Source organism: Mchenga conophoros, linkage group LG6, assembly GCF_057382185.1.
Source record: "Mchenga conophoros isolate Kocher_MC1m ecotype Shallow Benthic linkage group LG6, M_conophoros_male_GT1.1, whole genome shotgun sequence".
Classification (NCBI taxonomy): Eukaryota; Metazoa; Chordata; class Actinopteri; order Cichliformes; family Cichlidae; genus Mchenga; species Mchenga conophoros.
Window position 1 is genome coordinate 11,772,494 of NC_140531.1, and position 22,544 is coordinate 11,795,037.

Below are 22,544 nucleotides of genomic sequence, written 5' to 3' on the forward strand. Positions count from 1 at the left end.
CAGTTTATCAGCCAGGAAGGTTGGCCTGATGGTATGAACTGGAAAAGTCGAAAAATATAACCTTCACAGTGCTTGGACACAATTTATCAGGTAGATGATGGAAACCTCAACTCCAAGGCAACACTTGGAGCTGAAGCAGATTCTGATGCAGTTATTATAGTTAACTAAAACTTAGCTAAGAACTAAAAGTAGATGTGAAAAACAAAAGAAAAAAATTGTTCGCAAAGTTACTCTTTAAAAAAAATGTGGTTTGAAATTCACTCTTGTTTTTTGCTGTCTCAGACAATTCTGGGGGGCTCCTCTACTGTTTTTTTGTTTTTTTTTCATCTGTTTGTCTGTTTTGCAGTTAGAGACACGTCCACTAGATGACAATATTATCATATCTCATGATACAGTAATGCTGAAGGATCTAATACTGTTTGCTGAGTTATCCTGCTGGTATTGGTAACATTTTCTGTTGTTGTCTGCCTACCTGTTATCAAGTCAGAGCCTTTCTGTGGAGTTTGCATGTTCTTTCCATGTTTGCATGGGTTCTTGTTCCTCCCACGTTCCAAAGACATGCAGTTAGTGGGGTTGGTAATTCTAAATTGTGCATTTGAGTGCGAATGGTTGTCTGTCTCTATGTGTTCGCCTTGTGACAAACTGGACATATCCTGCCCAGGGTGTACCCTGCCTCTTACCCTGTGGTAGCTGGGATAGGCTCCAGCACCCCCACAACCCTGATTGTGGGGGTGCTGGTTATAATGGTGGATGTTCATATGACAAAAATTCCAAATGTTTAGGTTAATAACATGTAATTAATTAATATTAGAAATAACATCATTGCTTATATAACCTTGGCATTTTTCAGTAAAAATAAATGTGTATTTTCAATGAAAGTCGTGAAAAACATTTCTCCTAAAAATGACCCAAAGTTATCAACTTAAATATACAATTTATGTGTAATCCTGTTCTCTAAACTTTTTTCGGAATTACTCAGTATTTCAGGACACTTTTCTTCTCTCCTAAGAGATCTTGAATTATTACTCATTTATTCCATCGCACCTACCAATAAGTATTTTTACATAATAATTACATCCTAAGTCACGGGCTGTATCAACACTGTCACCTAACTGTGTGATGTTTTTGAACATTCTGATAACAAATAGTTTCTTTAAGAGACAATAATAGAAGGGAAAATGGGTCATTCAAGCATCAAACATTCAAAAACTTTACAGAAAAACCTGAAGAAATAAGAGACAAATGATTATTCAGATAAATCTTCACACTATAGCTGAAAGAATTAAACTACTACAGCTCATTTTTTTTATATTTATTAATACTCATAAAGGTTATTGATTTATGTTAAGCCGTTATCAGTTCATGTATGGTTCAGGGAAAAAAGAAATGATGACTTTAAGTTTTAACTGTTCAGTTTGAAAGCTCTAAACCACGCAGAAAGCAACAACACAAAGCTCACAAGTTTGCATGTTTTACAAAGTTAGCAATAATATTTTACATTGTCTTATACTTTGTACACAACACATGCATTTCATGATCAAACATCTTTAAATTGAAACCCACAAGCATTTCTACTTTTCTACTCATTTCTACTGTATTCTACGTGCCATTTTAGAGTGTGGTTGTTTTACACTCTGTACACAACAGCTGTGGCGCTTTTTTGAGTTTTTTTTCTGTTTAAAAGGCAGTGACTCAGTATTGGATGTTAGAGTATAGATCAGCTGTATTGGAATAGAGTTCAGCTTGATTGGGATAGACTTTGCCTTCATTGCAGTAGAGGTCACCTTGATTGGAGTCAAGTTCTCCTTCATTGGAATAGAGATGAGCTGGTTGGTGTGTATTGACAGGCATTCTGTTGTAGTGAGCTGAGACGTTTTCATATATGGGATTATGGCTAACCTGAGGAGACCAAAAACATAACCTCCCATATGGTACACATTTTACACCATATGGAAGGTTAAGACATTGGTGAGATAAACAAGACAAAAAAATCTATCCACACAAAGGATAAATGATCAAGTAAAAGAAAAACAGGATTGTGGATGCACTGTGTTGTGTACCTGCTGTTTGTTGTCTGATATTTCACTCTTTGGAGAATGACTAGAAGCCCTCTTTTTTCTGAGTGTCAAACATGAAAGGATATGACTGAATAACAGATTTCAAATCAGAGTTTGAACATGACTGATCTTAAAGAGAACACAGTGATGCTCACCTCCGGCAGCAGAACACAGTGAGAAGTATTATTATTATTAACAGGAGAGCTGCAAAACCTCCTGCAGCTGCTGGTAGCCATTGAGCTGTGGTGTTATCCTTGTTAGTTTTAACACCACAGGAATAATTTCTTATATTCTCCCTGCTGACTGGGTCTAGGATCAGATGTTTGTTGTGGGTCTCTGTCATGTTCAGATGTCGACTGTTGAAGTACCAAATGTAGTTTGTGTTGTCAGTCAGAGGACAGCTGGTGCTGCAGGTCAGTGTGACTCTCTGACCCTCTGTCACCACTGCAGAAGGACTCATCTTCACTCTCAGCTCTGAAAGAGGAACATTACTAAATAATTAAAAACTATAAATCTCATAAAAAAATTTCCCAATGACCTTTTTTTTAATATAGGATAGCATTTTGATGGGTAATGTGATACAGGTCAATGTGGAACGCAAAGGACCGTCAACAGTTTTACAAGAAGCACTTCTTAGACCAGCTAAAATGTGATGATCAGTGAAATTTTGCTGATAACACTTTTACATTCAGTATTGTTTGCTCAGGTTTACATGAGGCTTTTTAGGCTTTTTAGTGTAAAACATTGAGGCTCTTAGATGAATGAAACATCTTAGGTCATCTTGTTAGGAGACTTTACCTGTGACAATCAAAAAGACTCCAGGCAGTTTCAGTTCTTTATCATTTCCTTTCAGGATGAAGGTGTATTCTCCTGAGTCATTCTTCTTCAGGTTTTTGATGGTCAGGGTGTGTTGGTTCTTCATGTTGTCCTGATACTCCACACGACCTGAAGGCTCAATCGGTTTTTCAAGTTCCTTATCACCTGTTTTCCATTTTTTACTCCAACATTTAAACTCTGGTTTCATGTTATCAGGATGTGAGTATTTACTGATAATGTTCACTGAAGATCCTTCCAGAGCACAGATTCTCCTGCTGACATAATTCACTGTCCAGCAGTTTTTATCCTGAACACCTGAAATATAGATGGACGATTTAAAGTTGACTGTGGTGTCTGCATGTTGAGATAACAGCTTGTTATTAATTAACAGAATTAACAGTTTTCTTTGATACTCACAGACGTCATCAGATTGAAGATGCTCATGACCTTTAATTGCACAGTAAAAGTTGTTTTTCAAAGAACTTGGAGTTGAAATGCTTCTTATATTTTCCCTATAAAGTTTTCCATTTTCATACCACACATAGACAGTTTGAGGGTCGATCAGAGGACATGAGGTGCTACAGGTCAGTGTGTTCCCAGGTGTCTTTACAACATGTACCACTGAAGAGATGATAAATACAGTTTCGTCAGTCACTATGTTATTATGCATATTTTATACGTGTATGTATGTCAGTTACATGGTTTTGTGTATGGGAGCAGATTTGTAGAGGTGAGTTCAAAGAACGGTACTTGAACTCACTTCTCTTTTCATTATAAGAGAGGAGTCTGTGTACTCATTCTGTCTTTTCCTCATCAGGGACGTTTTCAGTTTAACACATTTTCATTGACTGCATCCACACACTTCAATAATAATCTTGGCATTCTACTTTTTTCACCCAAAGCGTAATGTAATTCACGTGTGACCTGATGGCTGTCAGTGCTACCCCTCAGCTTCTTAGTAGATGTACCTGTGCTGTTAATGTGAAAATCCTACTTGAATCCATTCCTGAATTATTGCAATCACAAAATTTTCAGAAAACTAGAACTTTGACCTTGACCTCGAGGTCAGTGTCAAGGAGATTCAAAATCATCAAAGATTTTTAGTACATGTGCCTTTTGTAGCAATTTGGAAATCCTACTCATTCTCGCATTCACAAATCTCTGTGTCCATGCCAACTGCCAATAACATCTTTTAACCCTTCAGCCTTTTTACAGCTGAGGGGTTAAAAAAGTGAATATAGAAACAGTGCATTTCAGAGATCAGTAAGAAGACGTGTTTGTGTTCACCTCTGGGAAATGTGATGGAACAAGGCTCATGTTCTGATCCCTGCTGATAAGGACACATTTCGCTTTTAGTGTACGTCACATTGAAGCATGTTGATGTGATGGAATCTGGATGAAAAAAATATTAGAGTATTGAGTATGTTTACTCAGAATTATTTGACTTAGTTTATTTAGAGTAGTTTATTTTGTAACACACTGAACATCATGACTCACCCACAGAGACTTGAGGGGCTCTGAGATGCTCGTAGCCTTTGACAGCACAGGAGTATGTGGCTGCTTCCTCACTGCTGAGCAGCTCTTGGTACCAGGGAGACCAGTCCTCATAGAGAAACTCTCTGTTCTTGTACCAGATGTAGGCTGCAGGCTTTTCAGTCAGAGGACAGCTGCTGCTGCACATCAGTGTTACTGTCTGTCCCTCTGTGGCAGGAATCACCTTTACCTGCAGCTCTGAGAAGATTGTTAATAGAAAAATTATCAATACATTGATTATTCATAGATGAGTTCTTAACGCATTTGATAAAACCACTGTACCTGCAACACTGAGAGAAATTCCCCTTTGGCCACAGTCTGATTTGTCAGCAGGTTCTCTGCAGCAGTAAATGTTTGCATCATTCTCTGCTAGATTGTTGACTGTCAGAGTCAAGTTACTATCTGCTGACATGCTGTACTTTCCATCTGCAGATGTCTCAATCTTGAAGCCCCCCCTGTGTACACTGTACCAGTTCATGCTTGATGTTGGATGTTGATGTGAGCAGGACAGATTCACTGATGAACCTTTCAAGGCACAGATGCTGTTTGTTTGTCCCTGAACACCTTTAACACAACATTTGATTAACAAGCATCTGTGCAGATTTACACAATTTCTATAACATTGATCTCTATACCAACAAGTCATGGCAGTTGTACAGTGATAATGCAAATGATTAACTTGTACTTTAATGACCTCATCAAGATAGAATTAGTGAAAGTCCCTTCAACTAAAAGCTATTATCCTGTTTTATCTAATCTTTTTGTGACTTTGCACAGTCTGGCTACACCTGAAATGTTTTGCAGTCTTAAATTGAACAAAATATATCCTCCCTGAGAGATGGAGAACAAAGATCCAAAACAAACATCTGGCTTCTGAAAAACACAACTGCTTTAAATTTCAGCTTTTAGTCAGAATGTTTGATTGTTTGATCTTCTAAATACTCCAGATGCTGTTTGGGTAAAATAAAGGAGGTGAAATTCAGAAGTGTCCTGCTTAAAAGAGAGATGCCAATTAGAGAATGGACAGAGAGATAAAGGCAAATGTGTAGACAGAGTGCATGCAACACCATATATACCAGTCAAAAGTTTGGACAGAATGGCTCTAAATCCCTGAAATGTCTCTGTACATATAACGCGTTAACGGGTTAACCGCGCTAACATGTTGTCGCTGTGCAGCTCCACACATGGGGCATATATATATATGTGTGTGTGTGTGTGTGTGTGTGTGTGTGTGTGTGTGTGTGTGTGTGTGTGTGTGTGTGTGTGTGTTAGGGGCTGTCAACGTTAACACATTAATATGTCATTATGATATTGCAATGACATATTAATGTGTTAACGTTGACAGCTCTAATGCCACAATGGAACGTAACAGTTCTTGCTTTTTATTTTCTCTTTTTCTCACAGTTTTAAGCTTCTACATGGTTGCCACTGGTAGAAGACCACAGTTTGGGTTACAGTAGTTCTCCAGCACATTTTAAAATGTGCTGATCATATGTTTTTAATTGTAACACAGAGTGATCATTTACTGATATGAATTTGACACAAGCTTGGAATGAGAGACTTATCTCACTATGGCCCAAACCCAGTACTTCAAAGCACTGATGCAAAGGAACATTTAGTACATCAATTTTTAGAAACTAGCAGCTTTCATAAAACTGCAGTATTTGATAGAATGGAAAGGTAAACAATCTGATAAACCAGCTGTAACAAATACAAAAACAGGCTATTTTTTCTGTGGTGACTGTGAAAGGACAGGAGGACTGACCTTATAGAGTAAAAAAAAAAAATCGTTATTATGGCTTAAAATAAACAACAGTAAAAAAACAACCTCAAATATCTACAACCATAAACTGTTACCTATGCATTAATGCAGCATTTACACTGATACATACAAAGTGGACAATGAATTAAGGGATCAGGGAAAACAGAATCTTTCCTACCTGAGAGACAGAGAACAAAAACCCAGAACAAACATTCAGCTTCTGTGAAGAACATGTCTGTTGCAGATTGTGCTGTCGTATCAGAAAGTGGATTTATAAGCTTTCAAAAAACTCAGCTGCTATTATATTAGAGAGTGAATGCTTAAAACCAGAAGTCATCTTCTTAAAACTACGAAGTCTGATGACAGAATGGACAAAGAAATTAGGGCAAATGTGCTTGCATGCAACACCTTCAGATCACTTCCTCTTGTGGAAAGACGAAACCTCAACCATAGTGTCAAAGTGTCATTTCCAGCTGTGAAACACTGTGAAATGGTTTTTTTTGTCTGTTTGTTTTTTAATGTTTCCATGTTGTCAGAGTCAGAACAGGTACATGTGGTTTGGTTGTCATTTTGTGGTCCAGATAAAACTAAGAAGAAATCCCACAGACACAGACACTTTGAACTTTTAATGTTCAATTCAAAAGCATCTCAAGCTCACACACATGAAAACTTTATGAAACAACAGGTTTTTGTCTTTTAGTACAACATTTGGAATTAGTGCGTTTACTGCCAAATATTTCTAAAGTCAGGAGTCAGCCATGTTTTTTCTTTTCAACTGATTTTTATTATGTGTTTTATGCAGAGTTTAAAAACAGATACACCAGTTGTGATGCTGAAGTCATACAAAAGTCACTCAACTACAGAGGAAATATATGGTGACAAACTTTATTGAGCAGAAAGTTGGAGTAGAGCCTGCTGTTCCAAAACCAGGATGGAAACAACTTCCTCTCTGAGGGTGTGTGTAGCTACTGAATGAGTGGATGTTTGCACTGCTTCTCTTTTCAGAATTGCTTTCTTGAGAGGGTAAGAGAAGTCTACAGGGCTGTTGTTTTTCTTTGAGACGAAGATGTTCAGGTTTTGGTTGAGAGAGGTGTGGTATTGAATTACTTGTTGGCAGCTGTCTCTCCGTTGTTTGTATCCTCTGTGTGGATCTGTTGCCCACCTCCTTAATTCCAGATGAACAGATCATCTTGGTTGCAAAGACATCAGACTCCAACACGTTCAGTCTCTTTAAAGACAGATATTTATACATATGAATGACCCTTTGAAAGACATTTCAGTGTCTAAAAGAATTAAATATGGCAATGATTTGTGTACTATTATTGTCCCAGCTCAGTTACACATGTTGTGCTTTGACAGCAGTGCTCATACTGCCTGCCTAAATAACAGTGGACAATGGAACAAGTGAGTTGCAGGCTCAGGCCAGTGGTTCAAGGAAGCAGTAGAAGGCTGGTGACAGTGGTTATTGTAAGCAATGATCTGCAGGTTGTGATGCAAATGAACACCTAGTCACAGATAGTGCTGTAGATAGCAACCAGCAAACAGCTCTCCATGGTGGTGTGAAAATGGACTTGTAAACAGTGCAGGAGGATGACGAAGTGAAATGCGGAAGCTGTGGCAAAAGGGAAAGAGAAGTGGAGGCAAATCAAAGCAGTGGACAGGCAAGGTGAATGAAAACTGAAGCTGTAAATCAAAGCAAGATTTCAGGTTATTTGAATGCTGTAAAAGAAGAAGAAATGTTCGAGGATGTTTTGTTGTTACAGTTCTCAGTTCTCAAAGAATGATGATCAGCGGGCATATTACTTACAGAAGACCAATTACTTTTTCCGTGAACCCATTGAAAGACAGTCTTTAGAAATCACAGACAATCCCTGATGGAGATATATTCATATATTGTGTTTTAAAGATAAGGAGAGTATAGGAGAATAGAAACTTTAAATGCGATAAAGGTGAGCAATGTTACATGAGCTCAGTACAGAAAAAGACATTGCTGTGCTCCTTCTAAAGGAAATGGCTTATTAGATAATGAAGTTGAATGGGGCATGAGTAAGAGAGGACGGTACTTTCTAAATCTTGTTACAAATCTTAGTGCAGATGTAGCAGTTTTATTTCCTCAGCACCTTCAGTTATCACACGTTATCAAATCCAACTTAATAGTTCACTAATTCAGTTCAGTTATATTGATATAGCAACAAATCACAACTAAATGTGCCTCAAGGTACTTTATAGTGTAAGAGCAAGCACATGGCAACAGTGGGAAGGAAAAACAGGAAGAAACCTCCAGCAGAACCAGGCTCAGGGAGGGTGGAGCCATATGCTGTGACCAGTTAGGGGTGGGGGCAGTGGGACAGGACAGAAGCCACACTACAGAAGAGAACCAGAGATTAATGATTAAACGCAGCCTGGTGTATCAACTCTTAGGAAGTGAGAAGAGGTGAGTGAAGAAAAAAGTGTATCATGGGACACCATGAAAACAATTCATCTGATTTCCAGTGATTCAAATTGTCATTTTAATGCAGTAATGTAAGTTTTTACAACTTGACAAAATGTTGTCTCTGTTGAATGTGTTTACAGATACAACAAAATGCCCTGCTTTTCTAAATGTATCAAATGGGGAAAATTCAAAAAAATGTCCTATGCAGTGTATTGAATGCCTAACATCTAACAACTCGTGCAATAACTCATTCTTTCAAAAACACAGGAAGTCTCTGCAAGCTAATCAAGGCCATGGTGCACGTGTGAATGCTGCACAATGGAAGAAGTGTGGCATGCAAAGATGAGAAAAATGTTATCTTATGCATCAGCATCAGCCATGTGAGAAAGTCCTGCTGTTTACAAAAAGTGCACCCAAAACGGACTGGCAGATGAAACAAACAGAAAAGACAGTCTAACCACAGATAATTTAACAGAAAGGAACACCAGAAATTTAAAACTGTAAAAGCAGAAATACATGATGAACAATCAAAGAAGAGAAAAACTGACAGAGAGGCATTTGTATTTATACACATTAGAAACAGTTAGAGTAAAGCAAAGAATAGCATGGCAGGAAACAGAAAAACAGACGATGCACTCTTACAGAGATGCTTTGGTTCATGCATTCTTGCTGTTTCTGTTTCATGCAGGTTTTATGAATGCAGACAGCAAAATGCGAATGTGAAACATATGAAAATATGAATTCATTAGTAAGGCTGGAATACCACAAATTTTATCAGTCACAAAAGTGAAAACAGTTTGATCTGAGTACAACAGCTTAGCCTCCAATCTTATAAAACTGGACAGACTTTGGATATTTTCCTTAAAGCTGAGATGTTGATCATAAATAATGCCCAGGTTTCAATCAGATTGTTTTGTGTATGTCATTATTTGTTCAAAGTAGGGAGTGTGTGTGTTTGGGGGGTGTTAAGTTAAGTTGTAAGATGATAATAGCAGACACCTGTGTACTTACGTATGTATGTCTTATTATAGATACTCTCAATTAAAATGTTTTTCATAAGGACAGGCAAAGCAGCATTGTTTGTTTTTTGTTTTGTTTTTTACCCAAAATCAGATGTTTATATAATAAATGTTTGCCTTTCATTATCTTAAACAGCTGCTCATTAAGTAAAAGTAAAAGTAACTTAGCAATGGGGCGGTAGTTATGGACTAAGCCAGACACAGAACCACGAAGGAGGGAGGAATGGGGATTCAAGGAATAACACAAACCAGACTAAAACCAAGAACAGAAATAAACAAGAGAATTAAAACCTGAAAATACAAATACAGTATAAAGAAATACACCAGAATAGGCTGCTCCAAGAAAGCACCCTTAACCAGAAACCCTTAACACTCTCCAAGAAAACCCTGAATGCAACACCCATAAAACTAAGAAACAAGACAAATGTAAATATAATATATGCAGAATATAGAATCATGAAACAAAGATAATTAAAAATACAAAACTAGAAAAACATCCCAAAACTCCTAAACCAAGACCCAGGGACCATGTTTAGCCAGATTAGTTCATTAATTTTTATATGGCCTGACTTTGTGAATATGTGCTCTGACTGACGTCCATACAATCGTTTAAATTGCGCTTAAAAACTCACTTGCTTAATCTAGCCTTTGAAGCAAGTTAGTTCAGACTTCCACCTGGTCTGCATTTGTGCTACATAACTGTAACTGTTGCTGTAACTATAACTGTTTTCGTTGTCTTTTGTTGTAACCTGCATTGTGGCACTTTTGTGAAGCACTTTGATGGACATAGGTCCTTTTTAAATGTGCTATAGAAATAAACATTAATTGATTGATTGATTGATGTATTCCTAATGACTCTTTTAGGGTGCGCCTAGAACCTTAGCAGGCCTTTTGGACTGCAATTCATTTGTCAAATAGAGACAAAGCAGACAGGGCATACACTGGTATGTCAAATTCCTGGCCAGCATGTCAGATTATGTTAAAATGGCATTTAGTTCGTGTTCATTGGTTTTACATATCATGCAGGTTTCAAACTGAACCCAAACTTCCTTCCTCTTTAAATAATTTATGCATTTATAAACTATAGCTGTCTGAACAAGTTAGTATTTTACATTTGAAAAATTGTAAAATACTAACTGAAAAACTATAAAAATTTTATGTCTGCTGCCCTCTAGTGGTTGAACTCTTCACCTTGCAGCAGTGACATGCAGCCTTGTTCACTCAACACCTTTCACTCAAGAATTGTGCTTTTAAATCAGTCTTGCTGTTTACTAAATCTCACTTTGCATAGAACACATTCTTTCGGGTAACCAATGAAAAATCAGCACATGCTGACTTCACAACGTCACTATGAATCCAAACAATTTGGTGGACTCCTAATTGCAGGAGCCCTCTTCACTCTTTCTGCTCTTTAGCAGTTAGAGACATGGCCACGAGATGGAGCCATTATCATAACTCATCATTTCAACAACTGCTTGTGCTTTCAATATAACAGTCTCTACTGTTGAGGGATGATTTAATCACCTGCTCTGAGGTTCATGCAGGTAGTGGTAATATTGTATCCTGTTACTCTGTTTCACTTTGTAAATGTGTTTTACACATTCTTTTTTTTTTTTTTTTTTACAAAGATTGCAGTTGTTTCTTCTGGAAGATAATTCATCTGAGCTCAGTTCATGAAATGGTTAAAATGCAACAAAAAACATCTGAATATATTTCTTGCCCAAGTGTGTGTCTGTGCGTGTTTGTGTGTGTGTGTAACAGGTTACAGTTTTGGCTTGTTTAGTGCCCAGCCATAACATTGCGAAGAAACAAGAAGTGTCTGCTAGTTACTGCAAGTGTCACATACACAGATTCTAGGTCTGACGAACAGTCTCAGTTGTGGGCAAAAGACAAAAACCAGTAAAATTCTAAAATGTGTTTCAGTACTCTAAATGCTAAGATCAACAGGAAACAGTGGAACCAATATATCGTTGACACTTAAAAACTTTTCTTGAGTATTGATATCTCAAAATAGTTTAATTTGTGTGATACCACATGTATGCAGTTTGATTGTCAGTCAGGTTACAGCTGGTGCTACAAATCACAATGTTGAAGAAGCTCTTTGAATGTGAACCTCTTTTGATACGAGATGAATACACTTCGTGTTACTCATGAAACATTGAAAGAACTTATATGATTGACCAAAATATAAGTTTTAATAAATACAAACAAATGGTTTTATAGTTTGTTTGTGAAAACCTTCCCTTTGGGATATGTGATGGAGGACAGCTTATCCACTGATGCTTGTTTGTAAGAACGCATGATTGTATAAGCATAAGTCACACTGTAGCACCTTTGAAATGGAATCTGGACAAAAATAAATGAAATGAAATATTTGTATCCAGATCATTTTTTTATAATAATACTGTAATATACTAATAATACTGTGTGTACAGTGTCTGTCAGACATGATTTATATATAACTCACTCACTTACTGCACATAATGTCCTCTTTGTTTAATAATCACTCACTGTATATACTGTTCTCTCTGTTTTCGCACAGGTAACATTTCACTGCGTGTTGTACTTGTATAACTATGCACGTGACAAATAAAGAATCTTGAATCTTGTGGTGTGGGAAATCTTGAGTGATCCTTATGGGCAGAAATCTGTGCCATCAGAAACTGAATTTGAATAAGTTCAATTTGAATTTGAATTGCTCAGATTGAATCTGAATTGTAACTTGAATAAATGCTTTTGAAAACTGAATTTGAATTAGTCTAATTTGAAATTGAATTTATGGTTTGAAAATGATCATCACTAAATTGAAATTGAATTTTATATTTTGAAAATGAATTAATTTGCTTTGAAACTGCATTTTATCCTTTAAAAATTCAGCTCTCGAATAATTTCAGTTTCACTTCTCACCATTCAGTTTCAGTTCTACAATTCAATTTCAGTTCCAAAATTCAGTTTTTTGGAACTTACATCCGGTTCCGGTTCAAGTGCAAATTAATAGAACTACGTTTTACTAGTGAACCGAAAGTGTTACTGACGGGAATCTACAGCGTCTTGAGCTGAATTAAGACTTCAGAAGTCATTCGTCATGTCGAATGACCAGCGGATAAACTCTCAGGTTGGTAATAAATGTATTACATGTATAAGAACAAGCGTCATGTTAACAAATGATAGCCGTACAGTAGAGCTGGGCGATATGAGATTTTTTCATATCACGATATGTTTTTTTCATTTCAGGCGATAACGATATCTATCACGATATAAGCCAAATAACTATATTTGTAAGATTTAAATGTGCCGTTGCTCACAAGTAAAATGTGAAATAATCAGCAGCTTGTTTTTATTTAAATATTTATTTCCCATAATAAGTTCATCCATTAAGCGGACGCGAATGGATGGATGAAGTTCAACAGGGTAGATGTTGGAACATGAGACTTTTTCAGATAAATAAACATGAGACTTTTTCAGATAAATAAAGGCAAATATTGCAAACTACACAAAAGGCAGCCGCTAAACCGTTTAAGTTTCAAAATAGAACAAACGAAACAGACTACTAAATTATCAATTCCACTTAGAAACAAAATATTAATTCTAAAAATAAATCTTAGTTTGTTTTACAGAAGAACAGACAAAACTGACTAACTTTTGTCAATATCAAATAAACTGAGAACTAAAAGGAAATTCTCAATCTCTCCTTGTTGTATAGCTTAGCTTTTCAAACAGTTTTAACAGTTACTTTAGTCTGACAAAAGCCGAATGACGAATTAGCGCTTCCAGTCAGAGACTGAGGCTACGTCCACACGTACACGGGTATTTTTGAAAACGGAGATTTTCCGTTTTCGTTTTAAAAAATAATCCCGTCCACACATAAAGGCAGAAATGAAGGAAAACGCTGCTATGAACATGCCAAAGCAGCAGGTGGCGCTAGATTCCTAACCGTGCAGAAATGTTGGCCAATCAGAAGTCTAGAAGCCTCGGTGGGAAAAAGTAAACAAAGCTGGGGCATAGAAGCAGAACCGAGTCGTATGTGTGGAGGGACAGTAACTGTGTGTATATGTAAGCATTTAAACACTGCAGAGAGTAGAATTAACAGTAACAGTATTGTAGAAATTCATTTCACCGAAACAATAACGTGGCGCACAGTGTGACGCATGCACCAGTTTATTGTATTTCCAGACTTGCTTTCGGCACAATTTACAGTGCAGGCTACTCTGTTTTTTGTCAGACTTGAAATAGCCGAAATACCTTCACACTACGGAACTTCTACGGCTCTTCTGTTCGACAATCTCTCCGGCATTGGAACCATCATCTGTTTTCTCTTCGGTCACGCTCGGTTGATTTTTCTAGTCGGCACACTCATTTCCTCCATTACCCGGGCAGTACGGTGGCTGGCTGCTTCCCAAACAAATACACATGTGCGGCTTGGCACTTGTGCTGTACGTAACAAGTCACGCGACGTGACGCTGCGGCTGTGATTGGTTCGGTTCTGCCAGTGGCGGCTCCTGAAAAAAATCTCAGGGGGGGCAATTTTTATGATATCGACTAAAATGACCCATTTAATGAGTACATCAAACAACACAATTTTAATTTAAATTTAAAATGAACAACCATATTCTGGCCATTTGTATAGATTTGTAAAAATGAACAACCATATTCTGGCCATTTGTATAGATTTGTAAAAATGAACATGAACAGATTTTTTTTTTTTTGAATGAATGAATGAAAAATAACTATTGAAAACAACAACTGTAAACTGATTGGGGGGGTGGGCTAAAGAGAGAAAGAGAGAGGGATGGAGAAAGAGAGTAAATATGGTTAAGGGTTCTTATTTGTACAAGAACTTTGCTCGTCTGTCTTTCTGAGTGGCAAATTTCTCGATGACCCTGGTGTTGAAATCAGGAAGTTCTTGTGTGAGTTTTTTCTCTATGGACAGCATAGCCAGAGCGTTGAGCCGATCCTGAGCCATATTGTTTCTCAGGAAAGTTTTTATCCTCTTTAAAGTAGAGAAACACCTCTCCGATTCTGATGTTGTCATTGGTGTGGTGATGAGGATGTTAAGAAGACTTACAGTTTCGGTGAATGTGTCTTGAAGGTTGTTTTCCATCAGAACCTGATAGAGCGCCAGCGCACCACTACAACTCTGAAACTCCTCGTTGTCGTAGATCAGGGACAGTTCTGTTTTAAGTCTGGCTTTGTCCAATGAGGGATAGGCTTCCACTGTGGTTTGTAGTGCTGCATCTGGAAAATTTTTGCTGTGTTGTTGGAACAAGTCTCCTTGCAACAGAGTGGCGCTGACAAGGTGCTTGGTGAAAGAAAACCTCTCCTTGGCATGGCTCATAATGGTGTCGCACACCTATCCAATAATATATAATTGGTAAGAGTTAGATTCAGTGGTAAGACTTTGGCACATGTCTCATGTTAATCATTATTCTGAAAAAAAAAATCTGTCCATAACAAAACAAAACAGTCATGACCACTATATCAAATGACATCTGACAGCATCGTCATTAGATTTTATCTGATGATCCGATTTAAATCAGACCAAGCAGCTAGTGCTTACCTCCAGTGCCAAATGGTGTTGCCTGTCTTCCCCCAATGTTCTCCGTCTCTTTGTGGGTGGGTCTTGAACAGGTCCCCTGTACTCCTCATCCACAACCAGATTAGGAAGTGCCTCCCTGATCCAATACATAAGTTTCATTAATGGCTTCTGAAAACTGAATAGGGATATATTAACCAAACACAAACCAAACAAAGGTTGTGTTCTAATTACCGGGAATTACCGGATTTAATTAATAACCGGACCTGGTTTAATGGCTGGGGGAAAACCAGTGCAAGTAAATAAAGGCCCTGGCCATAATTTCAGGAAATAGCCTATGGTATAGGCTACATCAAATCATTACTGGGAATATACTTCATCAAATATACTTAATCAAATATTTTTCATAAAATTACTTCAAAGGCTGATATAAATCAAAATTATCTGAATTCCATTAAACATTTAAGTCACAGAACACAGAATATATGCAGAGAATTTGATAGAATCTATGCATAGATAATTAACATTTATTCTAGGTTACATATTTATGCTTTTATGCCTACCTGATAGCCTGCATGCGGCTGATGAATGTCTGGGTGATCCCTGCGATGGTGACAGAATCGATGTTTCTCTTCTGTAGGTGGTTATACAGCATGTCTACATGTGGCATTATCTTGTGAAACAAGGCCAGGAAAAAACAGAAAGCTTCGTCTTCCAGCATTCTCACGAAACCACCGGCATCTCTCTTTGTAGGGGCATCAAATCCTTCACTGTTACGGATGGTCTGAAAACACCTCACCAGATCGTCTTTATGTTCATACACTGTATTCACAGCACGACTGTTGAAGTTCCAACGGGTTGCCGATGCACTTGGAAGTCGGTGCGCCACCACCTCGTCAAGCACTGCAGTCCTCTTGCTCGATTTAGTAAAAAAAGAAGCGAATCCTGCTATGTCGGAAAAAAAGTGACTGATTTGAGGGATGTGGGAGGTTGCTTGTTGCATTACCAGGTTTAACTGATGGGCATAACAATGTACGTAGTGAGCGTTAGCATAAATGTCCTGTATCTTACGCTGCACTCCTCCAGTGGTACCCCTCATTACAGCGGCCCCATCGTAGGCCTGGGCGATCAACTTTCTCTCTTGTCCCTGGGGGAGGATGAAGCGCAGCCTCTCCGATAAGGCACTGGCTATTGCATCTGCACAAGCATTGGGTAGCTTGATGAATTCAAAAAAACGCTCTTGAATACGGTTTCGTTGGTCAATGTATCTTAGCACCATGACTAACTGACAGTGTGTAGAAATGTCAGTGGTTTCATCAGCTTGAATGGCTAAAAACTTCGCTGCCTTTACTTCTTCCACGATCCTTTCTCTCAGAACTGCCAACATGCAATCCAGGATCTCGTTCTGGACTGTTTTCGAGGTGCCTTTAAATACAGTAGCATTTTCAAGGTGTTGCCTCAAGTCGTGATCAATTGATGCCATCAAGTCGACTAAACCTCTAAAAATCCCTGGATTGTCTGAGGAATCACTTTCATCATGTCCCCGCATTGCTAGCTCAAAAGCACCACAAAACTTAATACAATCGATGATTTTAGATAAAATATGACGGTTTTTATCTACCTCTTCGTTGTGCCTTCTTAAAGCAATCCGATGTCCATCATCTAGCTGCGCCGCTATGCTAGTTTTCCCTAGCACAGCTAGCTTTACACTGTTGTCCATATGAACTCGTGAGCTTTCATGTTTCTTGATTCGTTCGGAGAGGTGCTTTAAGTCGGTTTGTCCAGATTGTGTCCACGTCAAATCACACTTGTCACTTTTGAACAGTATGCACGGGAAACAAAAAAGTGCATTAGCTGTTCCACAGCCTGTCAGCCACGACTTGCGCTGGAACCAACTCCGACAAAAAGTCCTGTTGTATGCTTTTGACTTCTCCTTCGTTGCCTGGGTTAGTTGAATTTCGGGCTTGTCAGGTCCCAACTCTTTAACTTGCAGTTTTTCTGCCATTGTCCTTCTGGCAAAAGGGTAGGTTAGAAGCGATCTAACCGAATTTGGGGGAGGCTGTGCCTCAACCGTTAACAATACCGCTGCCATCGTCTCTCTCTGACCTTATAGCTCACTTAGGCTACTGACTGAGGTAAAATTCTAGAACAGCAAATCTTCGCGCGTTTTCTGCAGGGGCGCAATTTTAAGCGCCCCCAAACCATTTAATTCAGCGACGCTGATAGGTCAAATATTTATTATTTTCCCCTGGCAACCATTTAATGATAGGCTATTTCGCTGCATATCAAGGGCGCTTTGACGAGCGCCCCAGAAGAAGAAAAACACCGTTTGTTGGTTGAACTTTAATGAGTCAGCTGGTGAAAATGTTAAAATACGCCTGGCTGTATATGGGCACACACATAGTAAAACTATCATTGATGAATTTTTTAAAAATATATATTTTTACTCCTCCACATTTGGGGGGGCGGAGCCCGAGCGCCCCCTATGGGCCAGCCGCCACTGGGTTCTGCGCTACTTAATTTGGATTGGCTGACCTTTTTTTTTAAAATTTTTTTTTTTTAAGAGGACAAGAGCGGCGAGGTCTATCGCGATAGTTTAATTTCTCTATCGAGTAAAAGTTATATCGCGATACATATCGTTATCGTTCTATCGCCCAGCTCTACCGTACAGTAACTGTTATGCTTATTGTAGCTGTTAGCTAAAAACGCTCATTTAGCTTAGTTTGCCTTTCATCAGTCACTACATTATTAATATGCATATTTTATACCCTGCTATTTCTTTACTATTTTTCTCAATTACCATAGTTTTGTGTACATGCTCTGTCTTCTCCTAAGGAAAAGCCTCGCTTTGCTTTGTTTAATTTTATATCTTGCACCCATTTCCATGATACATGTCTTCAAACATAGTTTAATGTGATTAAATACATATGTGATTCAGTTAATTAAATCATGTTTAAAAAGTGAATATACAAACAGTGTACTTCAGAGATCAGTAAGAAGATGTGTTTGTGTGTTCACCTCTGGGAAATGTGATGGAACAAGGCTCATGTTCTGATCCCTGCTGATAAGGACACATTTCGCTTTTAGTGTACGTCACATTGAAGCATGTTGGTGTGATGAAATCTAGATGAAATGAAATATTAGAGTACTGAGTATGTTTACTGAGAATCATTTGACTGAACATCATGACTCACCCACAGAGACTTGAGGGGCTCTGAGATCCTCGTAGCCTTTGACAGCACAGGAGTATGTGACTGCTTCCTCACTGCTGAGCAGCTCTTGGTACCAGGGAGACCAGTCCTCATAGAGAAACTCTCTGTTCTTGTACCAGATGTAGGCTGCAGGCTTTTCAGTCAGAGGACAGCTGCTGCTGCACATCAGTGTTACTGTCTGTCCCTCTGTGGCAGGAATCACCTTTACCTGCAGCTCTGAGAGGATCATTAATTGAAATAATATCAATACATTGATTATTCATAGATGAGTTCTTAACGCTTTGATAAAACCACTGTACCTGCAACACTGAGAGAAATTCCCCTTTGGCCACAGTCTGATTTGTCAGCAGGTTCTCTGCAGCAGTAAATGTTTGCATCATTCTCTGCTAGATTGTTGACTGTCAGAGTCAAGTTACTATCTGCTGACATGCTGTACTTTCCATCTGCAGATGTCTCAATCTTGAAGCCCCCCCTGTGTACACTGTACCAGTTCATGCTTGATGTTGGATGTTGATGTGAGCAGGACAGATTCACTGATGAACCTTTCAAGGCACAGATGCTGTTTGTTTGTCCCTGAACACCTTTAACACAACATTTGATTAACAAGCATCTGTGCAGATTTACACAATTTCTATAACATTCATATGTTATTCCGACAATATAAGTTTCATGCATTTTTCCATGCAGCACTCTGAAAATTGCTAATATATTGCAACGTTATCAGAGAACCATCAAATGTTTTGTTGCAAAAAGTCACAGGGTCAAGAAATGTATTAAAAACAGACCACCAAAGATTTGAGAAGAATCAAACGTGTTATTTTCCATTGATTTCATATTAACTGGAAAATTATAGTACTTCTTCTTCTGACCAAAACCCTCTCCGAACATTGTCTGGGAGGTTCCGGGTGCTGCTGCAGAAAACATTTGATCATTGAGAAATCAAATAACCAACAATCTTCAACTTGAAAGTAAATTCAGTGTTTTGGTCAATGACTTTTTTTTATGTCAAAAACATTTATTTATAAATTTAAAGTTTTAAAGTTGTTTGTTTTGTCATTCTCACTTCATTGGCTGAAAATAAACAAAGGAAATGGGGAAATATTCATTTTTCATTTAGTTGCATAATAATTCTGCACACTAATAGTTACCAACAAATATGAAAATCTCACTTTTACTTTCTTAAATATCCTGATTAGGCGCTGTAGTTGTTCGAGAATAATCATTTACGAAGCTATGTGAGCCAAGCCGGGAGTGAGTTAGTGTGGGTTAAACCCAGTGATTCATGGCACTGAAGCAAGGCCACGTTTAGTACATAATTCTGAGAAACTAGCAGCTTATGTAATAATAAAGTGTACTTTTTAGAAACAAGTGGCTGTGAAAGGACAGGAAGACCAGAAAAGATGATCTTACGGAATACAGCAAAATTCCTTCTTTTAGCATAAACTAAACAACAGCAAATGTTCATTTTACATGTCTCAAATATCTACAACTGTAAAATGTTACCTATGCATTAATGCAACATTAACATACATATAAGTGGACATTGAATTAAGGGATCTGGTAAAACAGAATCTTTCCTACCTGAGAGAGAGAGAACAAAAACCCAGAACAAACATTCAGCTTCTGTGAAGAACATGGCTGTTGCAGACTTCACTGTCTAATCAGAAAGTTGACTAATGAGCTTTCAAAACCCTCAGCTGCTGTCTTATTAAAGAATGATTGCTTAAAAGCAGAAGTCATCTTCTTAAAACTACAAAGTCTTATGACCAAATGGACATGGAAATTACGGCAAATATGTGTGCATGCAACACCTTCAGATCACTTCCTCCTCCTATCAAATTAGTGCAGCAGCTATTCATATATGACATATAACAGCACGACAAAACATCTGTGTGTTGCTTTTGTTATTTTGAGATAAAAGCATCTTAAGCTCACCCACATGAAAACTTCCTTTGAGAAGCAGTATTATATTTTTCTTCTTGCTTTTACCACAATATTTTGAGATCACATATTTCACTATCAAGCATTTCCTCTTTTTGGCTCATTTTTATAATGTGTTTTATTCAGAGATTAAAAACTACTTACAGATACACCAGCTACTGATGTTATACTAAAACCTAGTGAGGAATACTGCCTTTTAATGTCTGTTTATTTGCTTTTCTTTATCAGGCTCAGATTTGGAGTAGAGATTCTCAGTGGAGTGGAGACTGAAGTGCAGTCTGTTCTACCAATGGTCACCCCGAGTTAGCTCATCTTTAGCTCATCTTTCCATCCCGTTATAAGGAATCTTATGCATAAGTTTAATAAGGAAGATCTCAGGTCTCACATCTGTCTGCTTCCAGGTGTTGCCGGCTAATTCTAAGCTTCACGTCACTTCTACTTTCCCAGGTGAGAAGCTGTTTGGTGACATCACTGATGTTGTCCAATCATTTTTCTCCCAGCCTTCATCAGACAAAGTAGCACTCATGCCACATACTTTAAATCTCACTGCGCGTCTGTCACTCTCCTTTGCAGACGCCTTTGTATCAAATGGGGGGGGGGGGGGAATCAAATGCAGTGTAAATGAACAACTCACAGATAGCATTACTCAACCCTGTAATAATTCAATTTTTTGTTTATTTCTCTTTTTAAAGAAACATGAAGTCTCTGCAAGAGAAGTAAGGGCATGATACATGTGTGAATGCTGAACAATGAAAGAAGTATGACATGCAAAGATCAGAAAGGTGTCATATTATGCATCAACACCAGACATGTGTGAAATGACTGCTGTGTAAAAAAAAATGTGCACCCAAAACACAAAAAGCACTGGCAGATGAAACAAGCAGAAAAGACTGTAACTGTAAAAGCAGAAATACACAATGAAAAAGCGAAGAAGAGAAAAACTGACAGAGAGAGGCATTTCTATTTATACACATTAACAGTTACAGTAGAGCAAAGAATAGCATGGCAGGAAATACAAAAACAGACGATGGACTCTTACAGAGATGCTTCTCTCCATGCATTCTTGCTGTTTCTGTTTCATGCAGGCTTTATGAATGCAGACAGCAAAATGAAGGGTGAAAATGTGAAACATATGAAAATATGAATTCATTAATAAGGCTGGAATACCAAATGTTTCATCAGTAACAAAAGTGAAAACAGCTTGATCTGAGTACAACAGCTTAGCCTCCAATCTTATAAAACTGGACAGACTTTAGATATTCAGGTGAAAAAACTAAGATGTTGATCATAAACCAGGTTTCTAGCTGTTTTGTGTCTGTTATTATTTGTTCAAAGTAGGGAGTGTGTGTGTTGGGGAGGCTTTAAGATAAGTTGTAAGACAATAATAGGAGACACCTGTGTATTTATTACTTATATGTACTTATTATGGATTACAGCACTCTCAATAAAAATGTTGTTCATAAGCACAGGCAAAGCATCACTGGGGTTTTTGCTAAAGTCAGTGTTCATTAAGCACTTCCTCAATAATTTTTGAAAGTAGAAGTAATTTGGAGATAGGGCGGTAGCTATAGGGTCCAAATAAAATATTTGAGGAACTTCTTGTTTTTCTTCTTGAGTCTTTGGCAGATGTGGCACAAACAAAGACACTGTGAAAACTATAAATATGATGAAGTAATCTGAGTTGACCTTGCCTTTTAACCTTTCAAAAGCTGCACAATCACAGGAAAGGTCACAAAGAAAGATGCAGCTGTGATGAAGTGTCAGTGAGACCGAATCAGTCAAACACCCCAGAAAAAGACATTTCAGTTTGATTGACATATGTGAAGTTTTGTGATATGCTTGGTTGATGGATGAATATCTTACTTCATAGCTTATTCCCTGTTTTGGCTGTTTGGCATACAAGAGAGGGACCCAAAACACTGGACTCAGAGGACAAGAATTAAACCCAAAAGCACCGAACATGATGACTTTGGAGGAAGTTAAACTACACACAAGACACAGAAGAACAGTCACCAAAATAAAAGAGGACGTGAGTATGTTTATGGCCTGGCTTTGTGCATATGTATGAGCTCTTACTGATGTGTCCCTTATGACTCTTTGAGGATGCGCCTATAATCTTAGCAAGCCTTGAAAACTTAAAAATGACCCCACATATTTTCTAATGTAGTTCATTTTTCTCCAAGACAATACCTGTTGGTATCAAAGGTAACTGTAATATTTTAAAATTCTATTTCATC

General features: G+C 37.9%; 2 protein-coding genes across 4 annotated transcripts; both read right to left on the reverse strand.

Annotated features, from left to right (window-relative positions):
• Positions 1–1,336: 1,336 nt before the first annotated feature.
• Positions 1,337–19,041, reverse strand: LOC146572189 (uncharacterized). 2 transcript variants are annotated; one of them, XM_085276193.1, is made up of 9 exons: positions 6,347–6,520; positions 4,689–4,970; positions 4,371–4,604; positions 4,161–4,265; positions 3,291–3,494; positions 2,856–3,188; positions 2,213–2,531; positions 2,061–2,118; positions 1,337–1,899 (listed from the first exon to the last, which is right to left on the reverse strand). In XM_085276193.1, the coding sequence occupies exons 1-9, from the start codon at positions 6,399–6,401 to the stop codon at positions 1,693–1,695; spliced, it is 1,797 nt and encodes a 598-aa protein (XP_085132319.1). In that variant the 5' UTR covers positions 6,402–6,520; the 3' UTR covers positions 1,337–1,692. The 2 variants fall into 2 exon arrangements, with proteins under 2 accessions (XP_085132319.1, XP_085132320.1); XM_085276194.1 differs by lacking the exons at positions 4,689–4,970; positions 6,347–6,520 and adding an exon at positions 18,666–19,041.
• On the reverse strand, positions 14,088–17,626 carry LOC146572190 (zinc finger MYM-type protein 1-like). Of its 2 annotated transcripts, XM_085276191.1 has the most exons (3): positions 15,718–17,626; positions 15,179–15,293; positions 14,088–14,971 (listed from the first exon to the last, which is right to left on the reverse strand). In XM_085276191.1, exons 1-3 carry the CDS (start codon positions 17,244–17,246, stop codon positions 14,444–14,446), a joined length of 2,172 nt encoding a protein of 723 aa, XP_085132317.1. In that variant the 5' UTR covers positions 17,247–17,626; the 3' UTR covers positions 14,088–14,443. The 2 variants fall into 2 exon arrangements, with proteins under 2 accessions (XP_085132317.1, XP_085132318.1); XM_085276192.1 differs by having other exon boundaries at positions 14,842–15,293.
• Positions 19,042–22,544: the final 3,503 nt, after the last annotated feature.

What these genes read in the sequence shown, in the direction of transcription:
- LOC146572190 (XM_085276191.1), bottom strand. Translation starts at nt 17,246, where the DNA reads ATGGCAGCGGTATTGTTAACGGTTGAGGCACAGCCTCCCCCAAATTCG. An exon ending in AGCCGCATGCAGGCTATCAG is followed by an intron (nt 15,294 to 15,717) that starts GTAGGCATAAAA and finishes GTATTGGATCAG; the next exon opens with GGAGGCACTTCCTAATCTGG. An exon ending in AACACCATTTGGCACTGGAG is followed by an intron (nt 14,972 to 15,178) that starts GTAAGCACTAGC and finishes ATTATTGGATAG; the next exon opens with GTGTGCGACACCATTATGAG.
- LOC146572189 (XM_085276194.1), bottom strand. Translation starts at nt 19,041, where the DNA reads ATGCATGAAACTTATATTGTCGGAATAACATATGAATGTTATAGAAAT. An exon ending in AATTTCTCTCAGTGTTGCAG is followed by an intron (nt 4,605 to 18,665) that starts GTACAGTGGTTT and finishes CAATCTTCTCAG; the next exon opens with AGCTGCAGGTAAAGGTGATT. An exon ending in TATCAGACAACAAACAGCAG is followed by an intron (nt 1,900 to 2,060) that starts GTACACAACACA and finishes TGGTCTCCTCAG; the next exon opens with GTTAGCCATAATCCCATATA.